At 39.9% G+C, this 23,030-nt stretch overlaps 1 protein-coding gene and 2 long non-coding RNA genes across 4 annotated transcripts; 2 read left to right on the forward strand and 1 right to left on the reverse strand.

Moving 5' to 3' along the window:
- The first annotated feature begins 1,340 nt into the window (after positions 1–1,340).
- LOC137147783 (uncharacterized) lies at positions 1,341–14,636 on the forward strand. 2 transcript variants are annotated; one of them, XR_010918348.1, is made up of 5 exons: positions 1,341–1,887; positions 9,085–9,268; positions 11,495–11,837; positions 13,737–13,835; positions 14,168–14,636. It is a non-coding gene; the product is annotated as an uncharacterized lncRNA (long non-coding RNA). The 2 variants fall into 2 exon arrangements; XR_010918347.1 differs by having other exon boundaries at positions 13,737–14,636.
- Positions 10,396–21,990, reverse strand: GCSH (glycine cleavage system protein H). Its single transcript, XM_067540141.1, has 5 exons — positions 21,722–21,990; positions 16,459–16,538; positions 14,972–15,035; positions 11,613–11,744; positions 10,396–11,082 (listed from the first exon to the last, which is right to left on the reverse strand). The coding sequence occupies exons 1-5, from the start codon at positions 21,870–21,872 to the stop codon at positions 10,985–10,987; spliced, it is 525 nt and encodes a 174-aa protein (XP_067396242.1). The 5' UTR covers positions 21,873–21,990; the 3' UTR covers positions 10,396–10,984.
- LOC137147784 (uncharacterized) lies at positions 15,094–16,451 on the forward strand. Its single transcript, XR_010918349.1, has 2 exons — positions 15,094–15,800; positions 15,831–16,451. It is a non-coding gene; the product is annotated as an uncharacterized lncRNA (long non-coding RNA).
- Positions 21,991–23,030: the final 1,040 nt, after the last annotated feature.

Raw genomic sequence — 23,030 nt, forward strand, 5'->3', positions numbered from 1 at the left:
CTAAATTGAATTTGTCTGGCTTTAACTTCTGATGATAGGTTTTTGTTGTATCTTTCTCTGCTAGATTAAAGACCCCTTTGGTACTTGGTACTTTTTCCCAATGAAGAAGGTACTTATATACTGGGATCAAGCCACCTTTTAATATCTTTTTTGATAATCTAAACACATTGAGCTCTCTAAGTTTCTCACTGTACCGCATTTTGTCCAGCTCCCGAATGATTTTTGTGGCTATTTTCTGCATCATCTCCAGTTTTTCAACATCCTTTTTAAAATGTGGACACAGTATTCGATTTTTGGTCTCACCACTGCTGTATACAGAGGTAAAATAATCTTCCTGCTTCTACTCACTTCCCTGCTTATACACTCAAGGATTGCATTATTACCTCTCTTTGCCACAGCTTTGCACTGGGAGGTCATGTTCAGTTTGTGCAGTATGATCTAAATCTTTTTCAGCGTCACTGCTGTCCAGGATACTGTTCAGTTCTGTAGATATGGCCTGAATTCTTAGAGATATGTCCTTGCATTAGGCTTATTACAACACATTTTTTTTAAAGGACCCAGTGTATAAAACAAGCCAGATCACTTTGAATGACTACTCTGTCCTCATCATTTTTTACCACTCAACTGATTTTTGTATTATCCACAAATTTTATCAGCTACGATTTCATATTTACTTCCAGATCATTGATAAAAATAATGAGTAATGTTGGATTGATGTTAGTTATGTGGATTTTTATTTTAGTATATTTGCCAAAATATTTGTTTCTGTATTTTATGAAATGCTGCCAATTGCTTGATACTGTATAAAACAGAAAAGGCAGTCTTCCTGCCCCACCAAGCTTGCCTGCAGTCAAGGGCCAAATCATCCTCTCACACATTAAAAGCCTATGGGAGGGGACTTTTTACCCAGCCTCCTGTCTTCACGCTAGTTCTGCGCCCCAGTGGCCTCAAGCAGCTCCATGGTAGCAGAGCAGCAATGGGGCTATCCTAAGATGGACTTCCTGCTTGCCACCATGACCCTTGGTTCTGGCGTTATATTTCCTTTTCTGAGTAAATTCTTCAGGGCCACAAAGGGAACTATTTGCATCCCCCTAGCCCTAACCCTCCAATTTTTCCCTCTGGCCCATTCAATCCCACCCACTCATCAGCACAGACACGAGACAACAGGCAGAGGGCTCCAGGGAGGGGAAGTGTACTTTGAAGATGGCTGAGCCTTCCTGGAGAATACTGTTAATCTGGGAGGAATGTTGCTATCTAGTTCCAAGTAATTTAGCTCAGATGTCACAGGACAAGGCAGCATTAAATTTACAAGTTTCTTTATTTTATAAACCTGCAGACAAAATGATGAATTTCAGAAGAAGTGGTAGTTGTGAAGGAGGTGGGAAGACACAATAGATCATTTGCTCTGTGGTTTGATACCCTGAAGGTGCAGAACTAGGTTGTATCCCTGCTAGACCCACCCCCCAGATGAATGCAGGAGCAGCTCTGCCTTCAAACACATTGACTCAGTATGTGCACAACTGCTGTGGGTCACATAGGACAGTTAAGAATTCAGCAGTGTTACAAAACCGTGCAGTTGCCAAGATTGTAGAACAGCTGCTTTGGGAACAGACAAGTACCTGCTGCTGATGGGCCATGGAGGAGAAAGTCATGGAGAAACTGACAACTTCAGGATCTCCTGTGAGAGAGACTTTCAGATTGAGGTACACAAGCTAGAACTGGAGAGAAGCAACATGGAAGCTGGGAAGTTTTTCTGCTTGGTTCTTTCCTCACTGGAATATCCTAAGACTGAAAGTCCAGTTCCTGGAGATTGTCAAAAGTCAAAGGTGGCATCATGCACATCTGCACTCTCAGCTGCAGGACATTTACTGCAGCTATTTCAATCAGGTAAGATTACTACTTATGATTTTATTTTATAGCTTCCAAAGTGTACTAGTTGCTTGACTCAGAAACAGCCCTTCTCTCAGTGATCTTATAATATATATTTTAGATGTAACAAACCAAGTGAGGGTGGTAAACAGTAGGTGGAGACGGGACAAGAAAGAATGAGGATTACAACATAATCACATGCTTTTTTAGTTTAGACGTGCATATCTTGGTGGCTCTTTTTGTTTGTTTAAAAATAGGTCAGGTAAGAGAAATAGGGAGTATTATCTACTCATTTGTTGTGAGCACATCAGTTTATTGCACATTTTTAATGCGCCCATCACTATAAAATCTGGGTGCCTCACAAAAATTTGAGATATATATTAACCTCCTTAAATGGGAGAATATATTGGCATTCACTCTGCTAAAGCTGCTATCTTTTAATGATTAAAGCCTGGCAGGAAATCCCCCAGGTCAGCATTGTTAGGGATGCTCCTGCCCTGATTATTGGGAAATACATATGGCTATACTGTACCACTCTTACATTACTAAACAAGTAATCCTGTTGAAACCAATGGGACTACTTGTATAGAGAGGTATTACTGCTCAGCATAAGTAAGGGTGGCACAATCCAGCCTTATGTAAGTAGGCTATTCTTGCACTGCTCTCTAAGAGCCTGATCCAGCTTCCTTTAATGTTAAAGGGAGTTTTGCCAGTAACTTCAGGGGAAGTGATAGTAGGCCTGAAAACTCAATCCATCTCTGTCCAAGTCAACTGAAAGATTCCTACTGACTCTGTGGAAATTGGATTGGCTCCTAAATATGGTAAATCTTGATGCTTTCCACATATGTGAGAAAACAAGGTCCTGACTTTGAAGAGTTTACCATTTCAGTTAGATATAACACAGCAAGAGAAGAGAAAAGACTGTTGGGAGAGGGAGGGAAGGATGAGGGTTACAACAAATAAGGTTCACATGATTTGCATATATATCATGTTAGTTCCATTTTTTTTGTTTTTTCCTTATCAAGTCAGATCACCCAATACATTAATCATGTCTTTCGTTCCACCCTTTACATTTCACAAGGGAGTTAAATAAAACTGAGATGGGAATGTTAATTCAGGGCATTTGAGAGGAAAATGAGTTGAGTAGAAAATTAGGCCTGATTCTCCTAGACTTCCAGCTTTTCTTTTCTCTGGCAGATAAATTTGTCTTTTACATTTTGAATGCCACCAAGAGGTGGAATTATGGCACTGATATTTTAAACCACAAATGCTGTATTAATAAAGCACGCTATTTGAATGAAAATTACGAAACTCCTCCACCCATTCAAACATCATGTGATAGTGGTAGTGGAACCAACACATTTATCCCTTCCAAAAAATCCAGTGCAGTCTTACTATATTCCTTTTACTTGCACTCTCTGACACTTCTCATCAGTACAAAGAACCAGAAATTTCACATTCCCAATTGAAAAGCTGAGGATAGCTCTTGAAGAGTTTATTACTTTAGTTGTTTCTCAGATGATTAAGTGACATGAAGATAACCATCGTGTTTTTTAAATGTCAGCTTGATTTATTACAGCTCTGTGTGGGAAGATACTAATTTAAGAAGATCGTAAGTCCCAAATATATCAATAAGATTAAAAAAGGAAAGAGGATCCTTATCCACAGATCTTCGATTGACTGGAGGCACCAGGCAAAGAGAGCATTAGAAATATCACACATGCTGTGTTAAAGAAACTGAGATGTGCCATCTTTGTAACTCAGTAGTCAGAGTTGCTTAAGTAATTGTCTTACTGCTAATTTAATTTAGCAGTGAAGCTTATACTGAACATATTTTATATCCATGTCTGCTGACTCTCCTGACAAATTAAAAACAATAGTGTATTGGTAAATATTACAGCATAACTCTCTAAAAGAATAATATTGTCACGTAAACCTGATTCCATTTTTCAATACTGTAGATGCAACATTAATCTGTTTAGTATTTTTGCTTCTTTGCTGCTGGAATATGATTATGTTTTCTCATCAGTGAATTATAATAGTTCATACATTTGTATAGAGCCTTGCATCTAAAAGGAATCTAAGGTGCTTTAAAAACTATATACACACAGTACTACTGAAATGCTATCACCGCTGGGCTGAGATTCTTTCACCAAAAGCCTACTTTGTTGTCCTGTTATTTAGAGATGTATCATGAGTGCCATACAGGTAAAAAAAAAGTGTAACCAGAGATACAGAGGAGTTCTCAAACATGCCCTGGGTTAAAGAGAGAGATTAATCTTACCCAGCATACACCATTATTATAGTGAAGAAATTATATATATATTATACAGAAAAGTAATTTACAAAGGTAATCCATGGAAAAGAGATTAAATTATTGCAGAAAAAACACAATTCCGTGGATGAACTTTCTAAAGTCTGTAATTATAGAAAAATAATTACAAGTTTAGTGGTTAGATCAGGGAACTGTGTGAGTTGAGACTCTTGGATTCTCTTTTTGGCTCTGCCATGGAGTCACAGGCTCTCTGTGCTATGCCAGTTTCGTCATTTATAAAATGAATATCAAACCACCTAGCTCCTGGAGCGTTTTGAGTCTTAATTAATTTAAGTGTTTGTAAAGTACTTTCAGATCCCCAGCTACAAACTGTTATACAGTTGCAGAGTATTATTATTACTTTAGTTTAGTTTTACCCTGGTGAATGTTACCTATGGATGTTTTTCATGTAATAATAATTCATGCATAGGTATTTTAATCCAAAGATTTCAAATACTTTACAGACATTAATTAATGAAACCATGCAAAGTAGGGAAGTATTGTTATTCTAACATTTTTAGAGGCACTATTAGGTAAGTGATTTGCTCAAGATCACATATAAAGCCATGATACAGTAGGGAATTGACAGATATCCTGACTTCACGGGATCATCCTTTTTCTAAGTGCATTTCATAAAAGAAACGTTGAATTCTGGCTCAGCTGGTAGCTCAGAAAGTTGTCGTTCTGGATACCCATGTTTGGGAGTAACCTCATAGCTTTTATAATGCTGGCCAAGAGAGTTTTGAGGGAGAAGACAAAGACTTTTTCACACTTGACTACATCCCAGCTGCCTGTTTTAAGTAATGACAATGCCAGAAGTTTGCAGTGTAGTTGTAGCCATGTTGGTCCCAGGGTATTAGAGAGACAAAGCGAGTAAGGTAATGTCACAAGTGTCTGTTATATTCTCTCCAGGCTGTGGCGATTGTTTTGTATCCATCTAATTAAAAGGAAAGAAAACTATTATTTCAAGAAGAAAATATGAGTAAAAACGTAGAATGTGAGCAGCAGCATTCAGATTGCCTGTACTAGCCTGTACATGATGATCACAGAAGGAGTTGGGCTTAGAGATATGTAGAGTTGAAATGAAGAAATTAGATAGAATTTTTGTAAGTGACTTGCCCAGTCGTCTTGTTGATGCCAAGATAACACTTTTTATGATGCTTGCAGATCTGCTGAGTTGAGAGAGATATTTGCAACAGTTGCAGTTTTGGTTTCAGGAGAGAAGCTTATTTATGTTACCTTAAACCCCCTTCATTTTGTAGGGCTATAACAACACTTTCTAGTCCCATAGCACTTCACATCTGAGTATCTCAAAATGACTTATGCACATTAATGAATAATGCCTCACAATCTTTCTGTGTGGTAGGTAACTGCTTTTAACCCCACTTTATAGAGGTGCCAACTGAGGCACAGCGACATTACAATTCCAGGCTGAAGTCTGTAACAAAGTCAGAACCCGTCTGCTAGGTGCTGTGCTGCTGCAAGGAGGCTTTCCTCCCTACTGCACTATCCCCCTACAAACATTGCATGATGGTGTGATTCCGGGAAAGTGCTTTTATTTTTAAAACTATTATATTCAGTTCACTGGAGTGTATTGTAGGTATTGGCTCAGTGACCCACTTTATTGGCAGCTGTAAAAAGCTATTGGAATTCCTCGAAGCTCCAAGCACTCCACATTCCTTCTCAAGGCCAGGAAGAAGGAATGGATAGTGGCATAGTTGGAACTTCCTGCGGAATTCCAATGGCTTCTATAGCAGCTGATAAAGTGGGTCACTCCAGATCACCTCAAACTGTCTAGGATACCACAGAGAAAAGATGGTACCATTGTAAATTTACAGTACTCTGATTATCTATTTGTGGCCCCCTCCTGGCCACACACTAAGACTGCTATGGGAGAGGACTCCAAACCTCTGTGCTCTGGATCCCCTGGGGTCGGTTAAGCTTCCCTCAGCAGTCTGCTGCACTAGTTCCTCACTTGGCCTCTCTGGCACATTTCCTGGGCTCTGACTCTCAGTCTGTTACCCCTTGTCAGAAACAGGGATCCTGAGCCCACCTGACCAGCCACCTGAGATACCCAGTTACTTAAAAACACCCTCTCCCGGAACTCCACCCAAAGGTGCGAAGCTGGTCTACAGTCTAACTCTCTCAGGGGCAGCAGTTGTGAAGCAGTTATCACACAGAGGGACACTTTACTGAGTTTAACAACTTTATGCTCTTTATATTTACTTGGGAGCATACAAAACAATAAACATTACATACATGTTCCTTTCTATCTCAACCTTCCCTTGGGAGTCTTTGGAGACCCTTGGTGTCCAGGAAGGCAAGCAGGATATCCCCTTCTCATGCAGGCTGTCACGTTAGCTGGCCTTTCTGTTTCATGGAGCTCCTTATCCAGCTTCTGTGACCTTACTCTCTCCTGCTCCACACTTCCTTTTCCTCTCTGGCCCCCCTTCCTATGTGTTCATTTTAAACCCGTCCTGGTCACCTGTCTTTTGTTCTACTTCTGGTAACTTGCCGCTGCTTCTACCTTTCCTCCTGCCATCAGAGGAATCAGCTAAACTGTTTTTTCTAAGGATGCAGTTGCTTTTTTAGCATGACTTTTGTGGGGTTTAAGTACCATCATTAATCTTAAAGTATTTCAAATTGCCCTATCTGGTGTGTCCCTGCTACAGGCTGTCAGCAGTTGTGCATCCACAAACATATAGGCATGCATAATATAGCAGTTTTTTATAATACAATTCACAGTAGCAATCAGAATAAATAAGTTGTACAGCTATTGCCCCAAGCCATCACACTGTTTAATGACCTAAAAGTCTTCTAGGATCTTTACAGTTTATTTAGAGCCTGCATTAGAGATCTGTAGTTCATGGAAGAAGAGTTTAGATTTCAGGACTGGGATTTTTTTGTTTTTTGTTTAAACTCTTTCTGAGATCTTTTAAAATAAAAAAAGTTGTACCTTTCCATATATTAGAAAGTTTTTGTGGGAGATGACATTTAAGTATTCATAGGAGCCTTCTGGCTAGCTGCTGGTGTAGAATAGCTGTGGTTTTGAAAATGACCTTCAAAGTAATATGAATGGGAATTTTGCCTTTAGTTTCCATTTTATAACAAATAAGCCTTTTTATGTCACCTTCCAACAGTGATATTTGGTCTTTCTTCCTATTGTTTATTTCCAAATCACTATTTTAAAGTAGGAAAGGAAGCTTTAGACTAAAAACTTGTTATACCTTTGTGTCTGCAAACCAACCATCCTTTCATAATCTACTGGTATGTGTGTAAATCACAATTGCCCTCTAGTGGATGGAATGTCAGATTTATTTATCTCTGCCTGGATTCCCTCTAGGTTCTGAGCTATTGACTTTCCTAAATCACAGGTTTGGAAGATGAAAGTTCAGTTTTAATTCCTGTTCCCACATGCTGATACCTTCTGTATATTTGTGCTACAGGTTGTTACACTTGATCATTGCTGACCATATTGTATGCAAGAGCAACTGTTCTAAAACTATTGCAGTAGCTAAGCACGTGACTTAAAATTTCTTCCTCTGGTTTGAGACAATTTTTTTATGTGAAGGTTGAGTCTGTAAATTTCTAAATATATGCCCTACACAATCCATTTTTTAAGAAACTAAAAGGAAAACTGTTCTTTGGCATGAATTTCTCATCTCAGAGAACAAAATGCAGGGCAAAATAGCAAAAGAAACAATACACAGAGATATAACTATGTATTGGAATTATTACATAATGTGGTTAAAAGGGAGTTCACCATGGATCCTGAATATATGAGCATACAAAGGGCTGTATTAAAGATAACTAAATCTTGTTAATTTATTGTTGTTCCTCTTTGACTTAGATTGACTAGCCAGCTAGTCAGAAAATCCTGGGACTTGGTGGTTTCTAATGCCTGGCACACTTTCTTGGGACTGGTAGGAAACATTTCAGGGAAAGCTGCTGTACAGAATAGGAGCCTGAATTTGTTTCCATTGATGTAAATGGTAAATTTCCAGACTTTAATAGGAACAGTATTATACCCTAGCTCTAGATCGACTGTGTGATTAACACATTTTTTTTAATGGTCCCTTAATACTGAGTAAAAATGACTCTCATGGTTTTTTGTGGGACAATCACAAATTTGGCAAAGAGTTGTATATATATTTCTTTTTATTTAAAGGAATTAGATACTATGAAAAAAATCAGCTTGTGCTGACATGTCTGACACCAGTCAGCTCTCTCCTTACCTCCATTTTGGTCAGGTCAGTTCAAAGACAGCACTTTATGAAGCCTACTTCACCAAAATGCGTGCACCTAGGTTTCTCGGAAAGCTGGCCTGGAGAGATCTCGCTTATTGGCTGTTGAGACTGTTTCCAGACAAGCCAAGAGAATCAGTCAGACCTGCATACTGGTTACATATCCCAAGGCACAGGTTTCAACCTGATACTTGCAATATTACCATGGTCTAATGGTGTGATGTACTTAGCCAAGGGCATAAATGTCCATTCTGGCCAGAAATTTCCTATCAATAAAGTCATTGAGGAATATGAGCTAGTCTTCCAAAAGTAGTGGAAGTTATATAACATATCTTGACCTAGACAAGGCAATGGACATGTTGTATGGGCAGGGACATAGTCTGGACAATTTAATGGGTTTTTCCCATCTCTAAATCTTAATCGGATATTAAAGTCTAGTATTATAATGTATACACACTTTGGCTATAGACTGCTGAATGTAATTTGTTTTTATTGTTTCTAAGTGTAATAGAGACCTATAATAGAATACCTCACTATTTGAAATGTTATATTAAAACTTTCTATTGTGGTACTTTTAAAATCACTGTGTTTATATGCCCTCTATATTTTACTGTGTTGGAGAAAAATACTTTAAACTTTATCATTTTTTTGCCTCAGTGCCAAGGTTGGAGAAGTGATTGCCAAGGCCTGGTCCCAGGGGCAAATGGAATACTCACTAGTTGATGCTGCCATAATGGAGAGTTTTGGCTGATAGACTGGATGAATATGAGACACCTGGGTTACATCTTTCCTGGTAGATTATCTCTACATCCACTGTGTGAAAGGCTATCACTGGTTACAGGTAAGCATTCCTTAACTGAGCACAGAAAGCCCGTTAAACCTGCTCTGAAGGGAAAAAAGCCTTTTAACTAGATTGGAGTTGGTGATTGGTAGACGGAAGTTATTAATTGCACATTCTAAACTGCGACAATACCAGAAAGGGATAGAAGTGCCACTTCTCAAAATAAATATTAATAGTTCCTGTTTGAACAGCAGAAAGAAAATTTCAAGTTTTTCAGCTTCTGACTGTAAGGTAAGATTTTTGTCATTTTTCAGTCTATTTAAACTGACTTTGCAATGAGTAGCTGTAAACTGCTTGTTTTTGCCTTGATTTTCTTAAGCCCTGTCAGTATCACTAGATGATCCCTAGGAATCTACACCCTATAAACTCACTATCCAAAAAATTGACATTTCTGTAGTCCCCAGGTGGCTTTCCTTTACTATACATTTGCTTATGAGCACAGCAACCATTTCCCAATTGGATCACATTAAAGAATGGGGAGAATCTGCTGCTGCCTAATCAGCTGATAGCATTATTTACTTCTCTTAAAAAAAGTTCAGTATCCTTCTGCACAAAGGTTAGGAAAAAAATGAATGAAATCCAAATAGCTCTGGAACTCATATGAAAAGCAAAGTATACAGGTAATTTCCCACAATCCAATTGTGCTTGTATCCTTTTCTCACCTCCCAAATTAAATTTTTCAACAGGAGACTATGATTTGTTCACATCACTTCCATCTATCTCATCACCCTTGTAATCTAAATCAGAGTGGGTTTTTTTTAAGTACATTGACTCATCCTTTAGTTTGTATAAATAATAGGTGCAGCTGGCCTTTTATTGAGACTTTAGGTCCTCTTCACCCATCAATGAACCCATGGTATTGACTGAGAAGACCATAAGATTGTGTTAAAGCATAAGAGAGGACTGCATTTCAGTCATGTATGTGTCAAAATAAGATATTGGTCATTCTAGCACCTAAATGCATAGATAGAATATACAGATCCAGAGCTTTGAAGGGTTAAATGTATTTTGAGTCCCAAGTTTGTGCAAGTGGTAGGTTAATCTTGCAAGTTTCGAACAGGATACAAACTTCATATAAAAATAGGGTTATGGTACATGGAATACAAAATAACAGAAAACATGATTGGTAAAGTCAGGTTTTTTATTTTCTGTTACCTAGTCTGCTGCAAGCCTGTAGCCTTATTTGTAGAAAATGACTACAGCTAGAGCCGTTTTCAATCAAAAATTTTAAAGATGATATTGCTGTGTACACCTGCAACCTGATGCAGCGGTTGTATTACAATACCATTAGCTATGTAAATGTACTTGGACAGCTAACTGCAGTGCTGAAAAATAGCAACCAAGTTACCATGCTGCTGTTAAGGCTGTTGTATATTACAATGTTACCATATTATACCTGCATATTTTTAGGAATCAGATTTATTTTACTCCAGATGACAAATCAAGTTTAATAGGCTACAAAAAATCACTAGCAAAAGATGTGCAAAAGGGAGCAAATGTTAAGCATTTTTTCCCCTATCTGTAGTCTCTAATTGTCACAGGATTGCTCTTTAGTACAACATGATTCAGAGGCATCATATTGGTCTTGAAATGTTGTCCAAGATTTCTGGAATATGCAATTTTAAATGCCCAGCGTCAGACCTTCTGTACACCACTAATCTATGACAAACTACGCTGGAGTAAGTGTTTTATAGCGGTTTATTTTAGCATTCCAGGTCAGTCCTCAATGGATTTTATATATTTCTCATATGCATCCTCACTCATCAGTTCATCAAGTTCTGAAGGACTGTCCACAGTCATCTTGATAAGCCAACCTGCAAGTAAGAAATTAAATTAAATTTTTAAAAAATTAACTGGACCTTATAAAATAAATACATCCAAATTCAAACACTAAGAAAATCCTTTTTAAAGTTCATCCACGTATACTACAGCTTTTAAAACTGGAATAGACCCAAGCACTTGGTCATCTAATATGGGCAAAAAAAATTTCAGATGCATTTAAGATCTGTCAAACTTGAAGGAGGAAATAAATATATGTTCTTCCTTTGCTATTTAAGGTGGTTGAAACTCAACCACAGTACATTTACCTCTGAAGATTTCTGAAAGTTGTAAGCAACAAGTCAGTTTCCTAGTGAAGACAGGACTAAAATGTTAATAGGTTCATACTATGGGATTTATTGGAGCTGGAGGATGCTAAGAGATATGTTTCCTCTGTGTCATTTTTAGCTTCCAAATAATTAAATTGGAGATATGGACAACAGATCTGCTTATGATAGAAACACCATCTGGATCTTAATCCCAGAAGTGCTGTTCACTCCTTGAAATTAAAACAATGGCTTCTTACCATCTTCGTAACAAGATTTGTTGATGAGTCCTGGATTGTCTGCAAGTGCAGTGTTAATTTCAGTTACTTCTCCAGTGAGAGGTGAATAGAGTTCACTAGCAGCCTTCACACTTTCCAGAGCACCAAACTCATCTGAAATACAAACATTTTAAAGATGACCCAGCCCAGATAGGTCTCTGGAAACTAAACAAGGAAGAAAGGATGAGACTTTCAGAGAAGCTGAAGGTAAGGCCCTGGTTTCATTACAATCTAGGCTTCAAGTGTGAAATTTCTTTTTGCACTATGTACTCTGAATGAAGGAGCAGTAGAGGGATAATACTACCTGCTACTACACAAAAGATGGGAATTTGTCACTTAGCTTGTCCTGGGGGCTGGTGCCTTATGATTAGATCTGGAAGAATTCAACTTTTATCAGTAAATGTCAGTAAACATTGATTTTACTGCACACACAAACATATTTTCATCGGTAACTGAAATGTACAGATAAGTCAGGTAAGAACAATGCTTCTTGAGAATTTATTAGAATTTGTTTTAAGGATATCTATGGTCATTAAATAGCTATTTTCTGACACACCCCAATTTCCTGCAACTCTACATTTAAACTGATAAAACCTTCAAAAAACCTTCAAACCCTTAATTTTGTCAACTCTGCAAAAGTGAATAGATCAAAATAAGAAAATGTTTATTTTTAACATCAATATTACCTGTCAAATATATGTATATATAAATTGAATACTGCTAAGCCAACGTACAGTGCTTTACAGCAAAACTTCTGGCCAGCAAAGATGGGTTAGGCATCAGAAGGAGCCACATCCATCCCTTTGCCGCAAAGAGTCTAAGGCTATATCTACAATACAAAGTTAAGTAAACTGAACTTACATGGACGTACAGTCACCACTGTAATTAAACAACTGTTGCATGTCCACACTATGCTTAATGTGTTGCTGGAGCACATCCAGAGTAGCAGCTCTTGCATCGACAGAGCAGTGGCATTGTGGGTAGCAATTCCACTGCGCAACTGGCCACAGGATGTTTTGGGAAGAGTTTGCAATGCCTCATGGGGCAGGCTCAGTGTCACATGATGCAGGTTTCTCAATCCCATCATTCCATGGGCATCCTACTAGGTTTCCAGCAGTTTTTCCATTGCCCTGGTAACCTGCGAGTCAGCCATCTGTGTCAGAAAGTCTGAATCCTGCACTGCACCTCAGTATTGTGCTGTGCCTTATGAACACAAGGCTATGAGAAGAGCTCAACGGGGGGGCCATTCACCACCATCTTGATTCCAGCACCCTCCTTGTAGAAGTGGCATGACTGCAGCTCCGCACCAGAGGCAACTATTTGCCTCCCTATTTGCTCTGTCCCCCTATCATAGCCCCTCCCCTCCATGTCCTGACCAAGTTCCAGCCCCTGGATTGGAGCTGTGCCTGCACAGCCTCCTCTACCCACAGACCCAGGAGATCACCACCTCCCACATACTCCAGGCAGAGCTTGCTGCGTGGGGCTGGCCTGCTCGGCTGGGCAGTTGTTATGTGAACTCTCTATGTCGAGCAAACAGGGAGGGCAAGTTCAAAACTTCCTAGGGCTTTAATGGGAGGGGCATTCACACCTCTGTACCTGACTGCAAGTCAGTTCAAATCAGTGACCAGAGTGGTCACAGTGGGCATGGAGGCCACTTAGGGTGACACAAGCAATGCAGAGTTTATACTGACACTGTGTTGCTCTGACTACATCACCCTAAACTCTACGCCTCTCGTTGAGGTGGTTTTATTATGTCAGCATAGCAAGCAAGTTAAAGCAGCGGGAAGAGCATTGCAGTGTGTACACCTCCATAGTTAGGTCAACATAAGCTGCATTATATCGACAAAAAAGTATTGTGTAGATATAGCCTCAACATCCATTCTGAGTAGCTGCTAACTAGCCTTTAAACCTTTATCTAAAGTAATCTGCCTGTGAAATAGTCAAGGAAATAGTTTCATGAACTCTGATTTCCCCCCATGCTAAAAGAATGCACTCTTTCAGACACACTATCAGGAGCTAATGCATTGGAAGAAAGAATTCTCAGTATTCAGAATCAGCCAGTGGGTACCACAGAACTGCTCATCCCCTTTTCCTTATTTTATATAGTTATGAAAATAGCAGATGGTGCAACGCGACTGAGAACAACCACAAACTGTAATGAAATGAGAAACCGGCTGGAGGAACATGGAATTGTCAGAACAGCAGGTTGGTATGAGCACAGGGAGACACAATGCAATGGGTTCAAGAGAGTTTGGAATGAGATGTGCACTGTGCAGATTCAGGGCTAGAATTGGAGGAGCACACTATAAAGTAAAACAAAAATTTGGAGTTTGTTAATTAGCATCCCAAAAGAAAAGGGCCTTTGTCCAATGTTTGCCATTCAAGCCTTGTGTAGAGGGTTTGGCTAAAACAGTCTGCAAGGGATATTTTACACTACAAAGATTTTAGAATAAAGGCCCTTCTGATTCACCTCTTTTGTAATCCTGTTTCCCAATTTCCTGCTTCTGTAGTTCATGATGGATTATTTATCTCTCTAGGCAAAAATGATTTTTGGAACAACATGTACCAGAACACCAGCACTGTTTATGAAAACAGAAAGGAAAAGCCTCCTCCGGCTTGCTAACACACACTCTTTTGTAGTGATTTACAAGTTATTACACTCTTTATAATGTTATAATACATAATTAAATTACTGAGAAGCAGTATGGCCCAAGCATGGGTCTGCAAGCTGGAAACTATCAAGTTCTAATTCCAGCTCTGGTAACTTGCTTTAGGGGTCAAGATTTATATAAAGCTTTGAATTTGTAAAGTGCCACATCAACTGCTGAATTGATTAATGCTATAACCAAAAAGCAATTTGGAAAAACAGTAACAAATAAGCCACGTAGAAGCACTGGCAGGTTGTCAAATCACAATATGGAAAATTGTAGTTTTAAAAGTTTATTGTAGCAATTCTATTAAATTTAAAATTAAAAATTTAAGCAAACATTTAAATTATACAACTGATTTTAAGTGTTTCTTTACAATTTGAAAGGCAGGTTCTCCCATTAAGCAAGACTTGAGAACTCTATTTGCCCTGTTCTAACATTCAAAAATTCAAAAGTTCAAAAATAAGGCCTTTAGCCCTCTTAGAAATGTGCACAATCCATACTTTTCATCCAACAAATATGCAACCATATTAATGAAAATAAATATTACAGGATCCAAGGGAACATCAAACACTGTTCAACTATAAGAAAAACACCATGAACTAAAGAAGTGGTATAATAATGTTAGTTTAGATTAAAATCTAAAACAATTGTTATAGCAACAGTTTAACAGCCTAAAATTAAAATACTTACCCTGTTTATTCAACTTTGTCCCAATTTCTGGAAGACCACAATAAACGACATCTCCTAATGCTTCCTAAAAGCAAACCAAATGCATCAGGAATATATAGTAAAGATTAAGTGAGCATGTGGGGAAGGGTTTTAAGGTCGTAACTACACAACTAATTAGACTAAAATTGTATTCCTTCTGCTTAATGTTAGTGCCCTGCACTCAAAGTCTGCACATTTTTAACAGAAATCACATTTCTGATACACCACTTGCAAACTAAATTGCAAGATAAATCTCATATTGGTTTTAAGAACGTAAGGCTGTGTTATGAGGCCATAAGAAAGAATTACATAATCATTCATCCAGGCAAGATGTGACAGAACTCTTGTGGATCTTTTAGAATAAACAGTCAACTAGAACCAGAATGGGACCAAACAGCAAAACTCCCAATGAGGTCAGGGAACTAAGATTTGATTCCCAAAGGATTAAGCACGTATAGTTTGTGTCATCTGAAAGACAATGCAATATTAACTCCTAGTCTTCCTGATGTAGACAATTTACACATTGCCTAATACATAACATTCATCAGCTGTCTGGTTTTGGGCTATTTGAGTGACTGGGAGTTATGCCATTGAGTTCAACAGTAGGCCAAGTCCTTTAAGGCACAAATTTACCTCCACCCCACATAAACCTAGGGATCTTTTATAATAATAGAAGTTATTTATATGGTCAGAAAGTTGAAGTTACAGAAAAAGATTATTTATCCTGAAAAACATGAATCCAACTACACACAAAGCTTCTGTAATGGTCCCATATATCGTGCATCATTGTCCCACATTTGGTTACCATCAGGTTCATTGTCCCACATTTGGTTACCATCAGGTTCAGGCATGTTCCTTTGGATTTTTTGTTTTGTTTTTAATGCACATCTTTAACTAGCATCCTATTAACCAGTCATAACAGGGACTAAAGTTAGAAAAATACCCCTGCCCAAGGGTTTGAAAGCTAACAGTCCAATCTCTGTGGTAAGCACCATAGTTGAGGATGCCAATGACTGGATTACACACAGCACAGACTCACTCTGGACCAACTTCTATTCCTGTTCACAACTTCCCTTAAGTCAAAGGGGTACAAATCAGAGCAGAATTTGGCCTAAATGTGCACAATGCAATAATTTCTTCATGTATTCTAGTGTTCTAATAAAGAAAGAAGATAAAAAGATTAAAACAGTAATAAATCTGATTTGTTATTGTTCTGAATTAACAACTAAGATGCTCATCAAGGCTAAGTCAATCCTATGAAGAACGAACATGATCAAAAATTATCTGCAAATGCTGAAGTGACATAATGTGCTTTAGAAATAGTTTGAGATCTAAGTCCATAATATGCTTCAGTGTACAGTATATGCAATAAAAAAAATAAAAGGACAGGGTAACAATCGAAAGATCAAGGACAAGAGCAGGAATGTGTAAGTAAATAGTGCAGGACAAAAAAAAAAAAAAATCAATACCTGTGCAAAATTGCTGATTCCTACTGTCCCGATACCATTTTCAACTGATATCCATTCATGCTTGTCTGTGAATTTTCGGGCTAAAATGAAAGAGACTTAAATGATTTTTTTTTTAAATATCATTTTTATAAATACTCTAATACACTGGCAGTTCTAAAACTGTTTTTTCTTGAGTTTGCCTTTGAGTGGTATTGTTCAACTATGCAGTGAACTCTATGTGTGGGGTACTTTTTAAAAGTACTGGTATTATGCTTTATATTAACACAGACCACATGCGAGGTGTTGAAATGTGCATCACAATTGCATCATTTAGCTTTAGATGCCAAAATATTTACATAGCAAATGTGAACTGCAGAAGCCTTTAGATGCATAAAAAAAGACTGCCTGATTTACATCTTTAATGACACAGCATGAGCCTATCACTGATGGCATAATCTGGCCCTGGATAATCTAAATATGCCATAGGAAATCATATTTAAAGCTACCAGAAAAAAGTATGCAGCATGAAGCACCACCAGATGGGATTTAGTTGGAAAAAAAACTGTTTGTAACATTAATTAAAATGACAGTTTAAGAATTTTATTCATTGTATATGTGTCCAACACAACTTTAAAAGGTTTTCCCCCTCAAATTCAGAATTGTTTAATTAAGCCAAGTCTCCTCTTTATTCCCACTAAAGCCAGCCCTAACATTTCTGTACCACTGCGACTTTCTCAGTGCCTCATGCAATGCATTATTTTTTAACTTTCCTAGATAATGTGGAGAGGTCATGCTATCCCTTTGTAGAAAAAGATATTCATTAACTATTTCAGCTTGCAGAAACTCAACCATAACTGTTTTTAGTGCATTTATTTTTCACTTATTCATTTTGCAACAATGCTACTCAAAATAAAGCCCACAACTTTAATAAATGAAAATAAGATCACTGAATCCTAAAAAAACTGTCCGTATTTTACTGAATTCATTTCATTTTGCAAATCCCGATAAGAGTCCTGGTTCTGCACATTATGCTAATTAAAGTTAATCAGACTACTCATGCAGGTAAAGATTACACATAAGAGTAAGGGTTGCAGGATAAGCTTCTGGGACATTTATATAATTGTGCAATTACTGCAGGATCACCAGAGAGTTGTGTTCTTAATAGTTGTGTTCTTAATAGAGAATTATATATAAGACTCTGTTAAAGTTTGATCACTTCACAGCAATTCTCATTCATGCTTCTGCATGTATTCTAGTCGCATTTCTACAAACACTACCCCAATTCTCTCCAGAGAGCCTCTTTCCATACTGATGTTCCAGATGCCCTACCTCTTCATATTTAACAGTTTCTCTTGGAATCCCACCTGAAGACATCTCTTCTCCATGACCTTTAATCCCTAACCTCTTCTTAATAAACAGATCCACAATCCTATTCCTTAAACTTTCGGTCTGCTCCTTCTCCCCTCTACTCATCCATCCCCCCCCCCCCCCTGATTTGGGAATGGGGGTGATGGGATGGCATGGTAGTAGCAGAGGAATTTTGTACTTTTCTTCACCCTGACTCACTACACATGTCCACTCAGACACGGGAAAACACTGGTATAGTTCTGACAACTGGAAAACACTTTATGAAACCAAACTTTCTGTATGATCTGTGCCATTGCAATTCAGTCTGGCCAGGCAATTCACGTTCCTGTCTGGTTTTCCTTTTGGCTTCAAGACCCTCTCTGCGTGTTCAGCTTCTCTTTTAGGATGAAATTTCATCCACTGGCCCCCTGCAGAATCCCCACTACCGCAAAGCTTTCCCATCCTTGTAACCCCCTGCCTGAAGAAATTCAGCAGTTCTTGGGCTCCTGGACTTCAATACAACTATCTTATGGGTTGTAAACTCCTGATTTTAAAGTTGCAAAGTTGGAATGGGTCTCAAACAGAAAAGAAAAGCTCATCTATTAAGATGGGCCATTTGAGTTATGCAAAACTGTGTTATAATACCCTTACAATTTTTTCTTTGCATGTATTACACTACTGACCCTAAGCATATGGTGAAGGTATCTTCCCTAGAAAATTATATTTGCATTTTATTATTACACTATTGTATGCAATGTAGTAAAATTCTGTATTTTTACTATTTTACATATGATATGTCAAAAAGCCCAAAGCTTTTGCTTTTAATATTAAAAACTCCTCAGAACATGATCGGAGATAAAGAAAACTGAGTGTCTTTGTAAAACATTTTAGGTCAGAAATTAAAATCCCCAGGTACCTGGAACTTCATTGGCTATGTGTAAATTACCACTGAACCATAAAGACACAGGATCAAACCAGACTAAAGCCCTAGTTGAACACAAACATTATGTATTTCATAAACACAAGTCAACCACTAACTCATTATGAAGACACACAAGCATATGTAAGATTTGATTACAAAGCAAAATTAAGCAAACTAGGTACAGATTTGATCCAAATCAGTCAAGTGTTTTGAACAGTTGGAACAGTCTTTAAATTGCTCTTTGTAGCACATCAAAAAGAAAAGAAGCAAAAAACACTTCTTGTCCACTGTGGCAACCAACATTCTAAATTCACAAACAATAGAGAGATTTTAATAAATAACCTTGCTTGGAATGCCCTCAAGAACATTTAAACTCTGAACAAAGCAAAAACCTGTGATTAACTAAAGAGTGCACTGTGCCACAGTTCATTACTACTGAAAACTGAGGGTATGGCTACAGAGGGACACTCAAGAAAATTACGCTGAATTAACTGAAGGTTAGAATTTAAAGTCGTTAAAACCTTGGTGGATGCTGTCACGGAGAAGTAAAGAGGCCTTTGGTTTGTTCAGCTTAATTCACTTCCCAAGTGAATTTGTTTTGGCTTTAACTGACGCACTTTAAATTCGTATCTTCAGTTAATTCAGCTTAACTTTCCTGAGCATCTCTCTGTAGACACGCCTTAAAAGTGTGAAAAACCTGAGCCAACCACCACAAACACACAACGGCATATAGATCTTTATTTTCTCTCTTTAAATAAGAATGTGGTTTAATTATTACATACAGGGTGTATCTACAAAAGAAATGCCCCATATATTAGAAAGATTGGCATGACAAGAGATGATTCAAGAATTACTCTTGTAATTAAGCAAGAGTGGCTAATGAAAAGGCCTCTTCTTTCCACTATTTACATGAACTAGAAAGAGACACAAGGGAATACCCTCAGGCCCTTAACCCAGCTAGCTATTAATTGCCAGGAAATTCATTACCTGGAGGCATTGCTATTATAGACCTGGTCTGCCTATCCCCTCCTTCTTTTTCTGCATCTCTTCTGCCCAGGACACTATGTGCTGACTTCTGATTTTTTTTTTTTTTTTGGTAGTGGTCTTGTCTTAATAGTGAATAAATGGATCAGTAATGCAAGTTCAGGACTTCAAAACACTGACAGTAGCGCAGCAGTACAACATTTTATCAAGTACCCTTGAACTAAGAGCCTGCTTCAGATTAAGAACTTTATGGGTAATACACTATTTGCAAGAAATCTTTTTAGCATGGTAAACCAAGTCAAAAGAAGGAACATATCCCATTGTATTATCTTACATGACGAAGTACCTGTCCTACATTAGGCACTACTGGAGTAAGTCTAACTGATGCAAACCCAGTTTTGCACCAGTGCAGCACATCTACACTAGATGTTTGTATCAGTATACAGCATAGTTACATCAGCATAGTTACATTGGTCCAAGTTCCCTAATGTAGACAGGCCTCAGGTTCTGATCCTCCAAGTAGCTCCATGCAAGTGGACTCCTGCATCTTTGTGAATGTGCCCACATAAAACTCATTCAGAAATTAAATTTGTTTGTCTTTAAAGTGCTACAGAACTCTTGTCGTTTTTGCTGTATACAGACTAACACGGCCACCCCTCTGGAATCATTGAGACCTAAATTAACTTCGTTCAAAACCAGGAAAGTTTAGTGATTTATTCCCCTTAAATTCATTATCACACTGGCTGCATTTTTCAGGGCATCATCAAAGCTTCACCTGTTGACACCTCCTAGATGACTCTGTTGATCTACATTTACGAGTAATAGTTGCAGACTGGGGCCTAATCGGTTGTCTTTTCCTATTTGTATAAGACAAGGAATCAGTGAATATGCAACAATATATAATGCCTGTATCTACAAAAAGAGCCTGCCAATAGCTTCTTTTATATCAATTCTAGATTTAAACTTTTATTACATCACACTATGCATAATAAAGTAAAACCATCTAAGGTCTTGTGCACACTAGCAATTTTCTTACCCGCTAACGTCAGCAGGAAGAACCGCAAGATCACCTGGGTAGCTGTGTTACCAAGTAGTCAGATTATGCCATAGTTACAAAAATGGCTGCACCATGTCTACCTAGTCTAGTGCATATACCAGTACTAGCGCCACTGCAACTCTACCTATTGATTAAAAAAAAAAGGTAAGACATTTGCTATTGCAGAAAAAGCCTGTGACCAAAATAACAGCTCACTGTGCATTTTACAAAATATGTTGTTTTAAAACCAGGCTATATGCAGTGGAAAATGATTTACTAACCTGCCCCCATCCCATTTTTTGTCACTAAAACTTACATCTTTAAAATGTGTTGAGCTATATATATATATATGGGGGCTTAGTGGGGTTATTTTTAGGCACCCTTCTTTTAGTCCCTTCTTCTGTACAGTAATGAACACCAGGCAGTTTTCTAGTGTGCAGAACATGGGCCTGGGAGTCAGGAGCTCTACATTAGACCCCCCCAGCTTTCCAACTATGCCCTTTACAACAAGCCCCTCCTCCTCTCATCTAAGCCATCACTTTCAACCTATGGCTATGATTTCCAAAGCAAGCTGCGCCTCCATTGGAAAATGTTTAGGGTCCTGCAAATGAAAGCAGGTTGACACCCACTGCTCTAAGCCTCGCTCTCCCCAGATCTTGAGCCAGCCAGGGGTACACAGCTTGTTGCTAACGGTTTACAAACGAATGGGCACCTGCACCACACTCCATGCAGCTGCCGCCATCCCTCTCCTGCCCGCACCCGGACCATTGCACCAACCCGGCCCTAGCCCAAAAGTTTGCATCCCTCCGGCCCGCAAGGACCACGAGGCGCCCCCCACCCACCAGATCTCCCTACACCGGCCCCCCCACACACGCCCCCGACTCCCCTGCACCGGCCCAGCCAGCAGGCACCCTGGCCCCTCCCCCCAGCCTCAGCCCGGCCTCCCGCCATGTGGGCCCGGCCGGCAGCTCGTGCGTGCCCGTGGCCGGACTCACCGGAGAGCAGCCGCACGCTGGTGCCCAGGCTCCGGGCCGAGGCAGCTTGCGGCCAGCCCGGCCGGGGCGGGGGAAGAGAGCCGCAGCGGCCGGGGCAGCGCGGGGCCAGGCCGGCCCCGACCCGCCACAGCGTTCGCAACGCCAACGCCATCTCGGCCGCACCCGCGCCGGCCGGCCGCCGCCGCTCCGCGGGAAGAAGTCTCGAGGGAGACGCGCAGAGCCAAACGCCGTGTGAGGAGGAGCCGGGGCAGGGACGAGCCGGCGCGATCCGCCCTTCGCCGGAGGGTACGTGTGGAGCAGGGGGAGGGGACACAAGACTGAGGTGGGCGGGGCGTGAGCGGGGGGGGGGAGAGGTGTGTGGGCCTGAGGGGAGACCAGACTGAGGGAGTGTGTGGGCCTGAGGGGAGCGGGGATTATGAGGGGACGGGAGGGGAGGTGTGTGGGGTAAGAGGGGCTGGGGCGGTGGGGGGAAGGTGCCTGTTGGGGGAGGGTGTGTGAGATGATGCTGAGGCTGCAGAGTGCGGGCAGGGTCGCTGGGGGAACGGGCTGTCTACATGCACCCAATCGGGACAAACACTCTGTGCTCACCCATCCTGCCCCCCAGTGGCTGGGTCGATAAGATGGCTCTGAGCTGCACAGACACACCAGGGACTGGCCTGCTCCCAAGTTCAGGTGCTGGGGCAGGGACCTTGGGGGAGAGGACTGAAGGCCCAGTGTTCTCCAGATTCCTTTAGGGCAGTGGGTTTAAATATATTTTCATTTGCGGACCCCTACAAATGTCAAATGGAGGTGTGGACCCCTTTGAAAATCTTAGGCGTACTCAGCGGACCCCAAGGGATCCATGGACCACAGGTTGAGAACCACTGCTTTATGGTCAATGGGATTGAATGTAGGAAAGGGTGCGTCCAGATCCCTACTCCAATACTGGTGTGGACGAGGTGTGTGAGTAATGTTATGATATCTGACAGATATTCAGCCTTTCTGGTGAGGGGCCTTGCAGGAGGGGGGAAAGGGCAGGGAGCCCGCCTTGCTTCATTCCATGTTATGCCTTCCACATGGAAGTGTCTGTGTAACAGAGCCCAGGTGCTATGATTACTTTGTTTGGAATTACCTGTCAGAATAAAAACAAAGGCCTTAGAGTGGCACAAATCCAGACACAATAACAGGTGAAAAGTGTAAATAGGGATTCTTATCTCTTTTAAAATACAGAGAAGGGGAGAGCAAGGAGAGACAGAGTGGAAAGATGGTCGGTGTTGGTAACCAGGAGCTGCATATGCTAAGCAGGGAGCGTTGGCATGTGTGTCATTCA

This window comes from Emydura macquarii, unplaced genomic scaffold (genome assembly GCF_026122565.2).
Source record: "Emydura macquarii macquarii isolate MOO-44397 ecotype Brisbane River unplaced genomic scaffold, CSIRO-AGI_Emac_v2 contig_561, whole genome shotgun sequence".
In the NCBI taxonomy this organism is placed as follows: Eukaryota; Metazoa; Chordata; order Testudines; family Chelidae; genus Emydura; species Emydura macquarii.

Excerpts from the sequence above, each read along its gene's own strand:
- GCSH (XM_067540141.1), bottom strand. The coding sequence starts at position 21,872 with ATGGCGTTGGCGTTGCGAACGCTGTGGCGGGTCGGGGCCGGCCTGGCC. Across the intron at positions 16,539-21,721 it reads CAGCGTGCGGCTGCTCTCCG|CCCGAAAATTCACAGACAAG; the intron begins GTGAGTCCGGCC and ends CTTTCATTTTAG. Across the intron at positions 11,745-14,971 it reads GACAAAGTTGAATAAACAGG|ATGAGTTTGGTGCTCTGGAA; the intron begins GTAAGTATTTTA and ends TTTGTATTTCAG.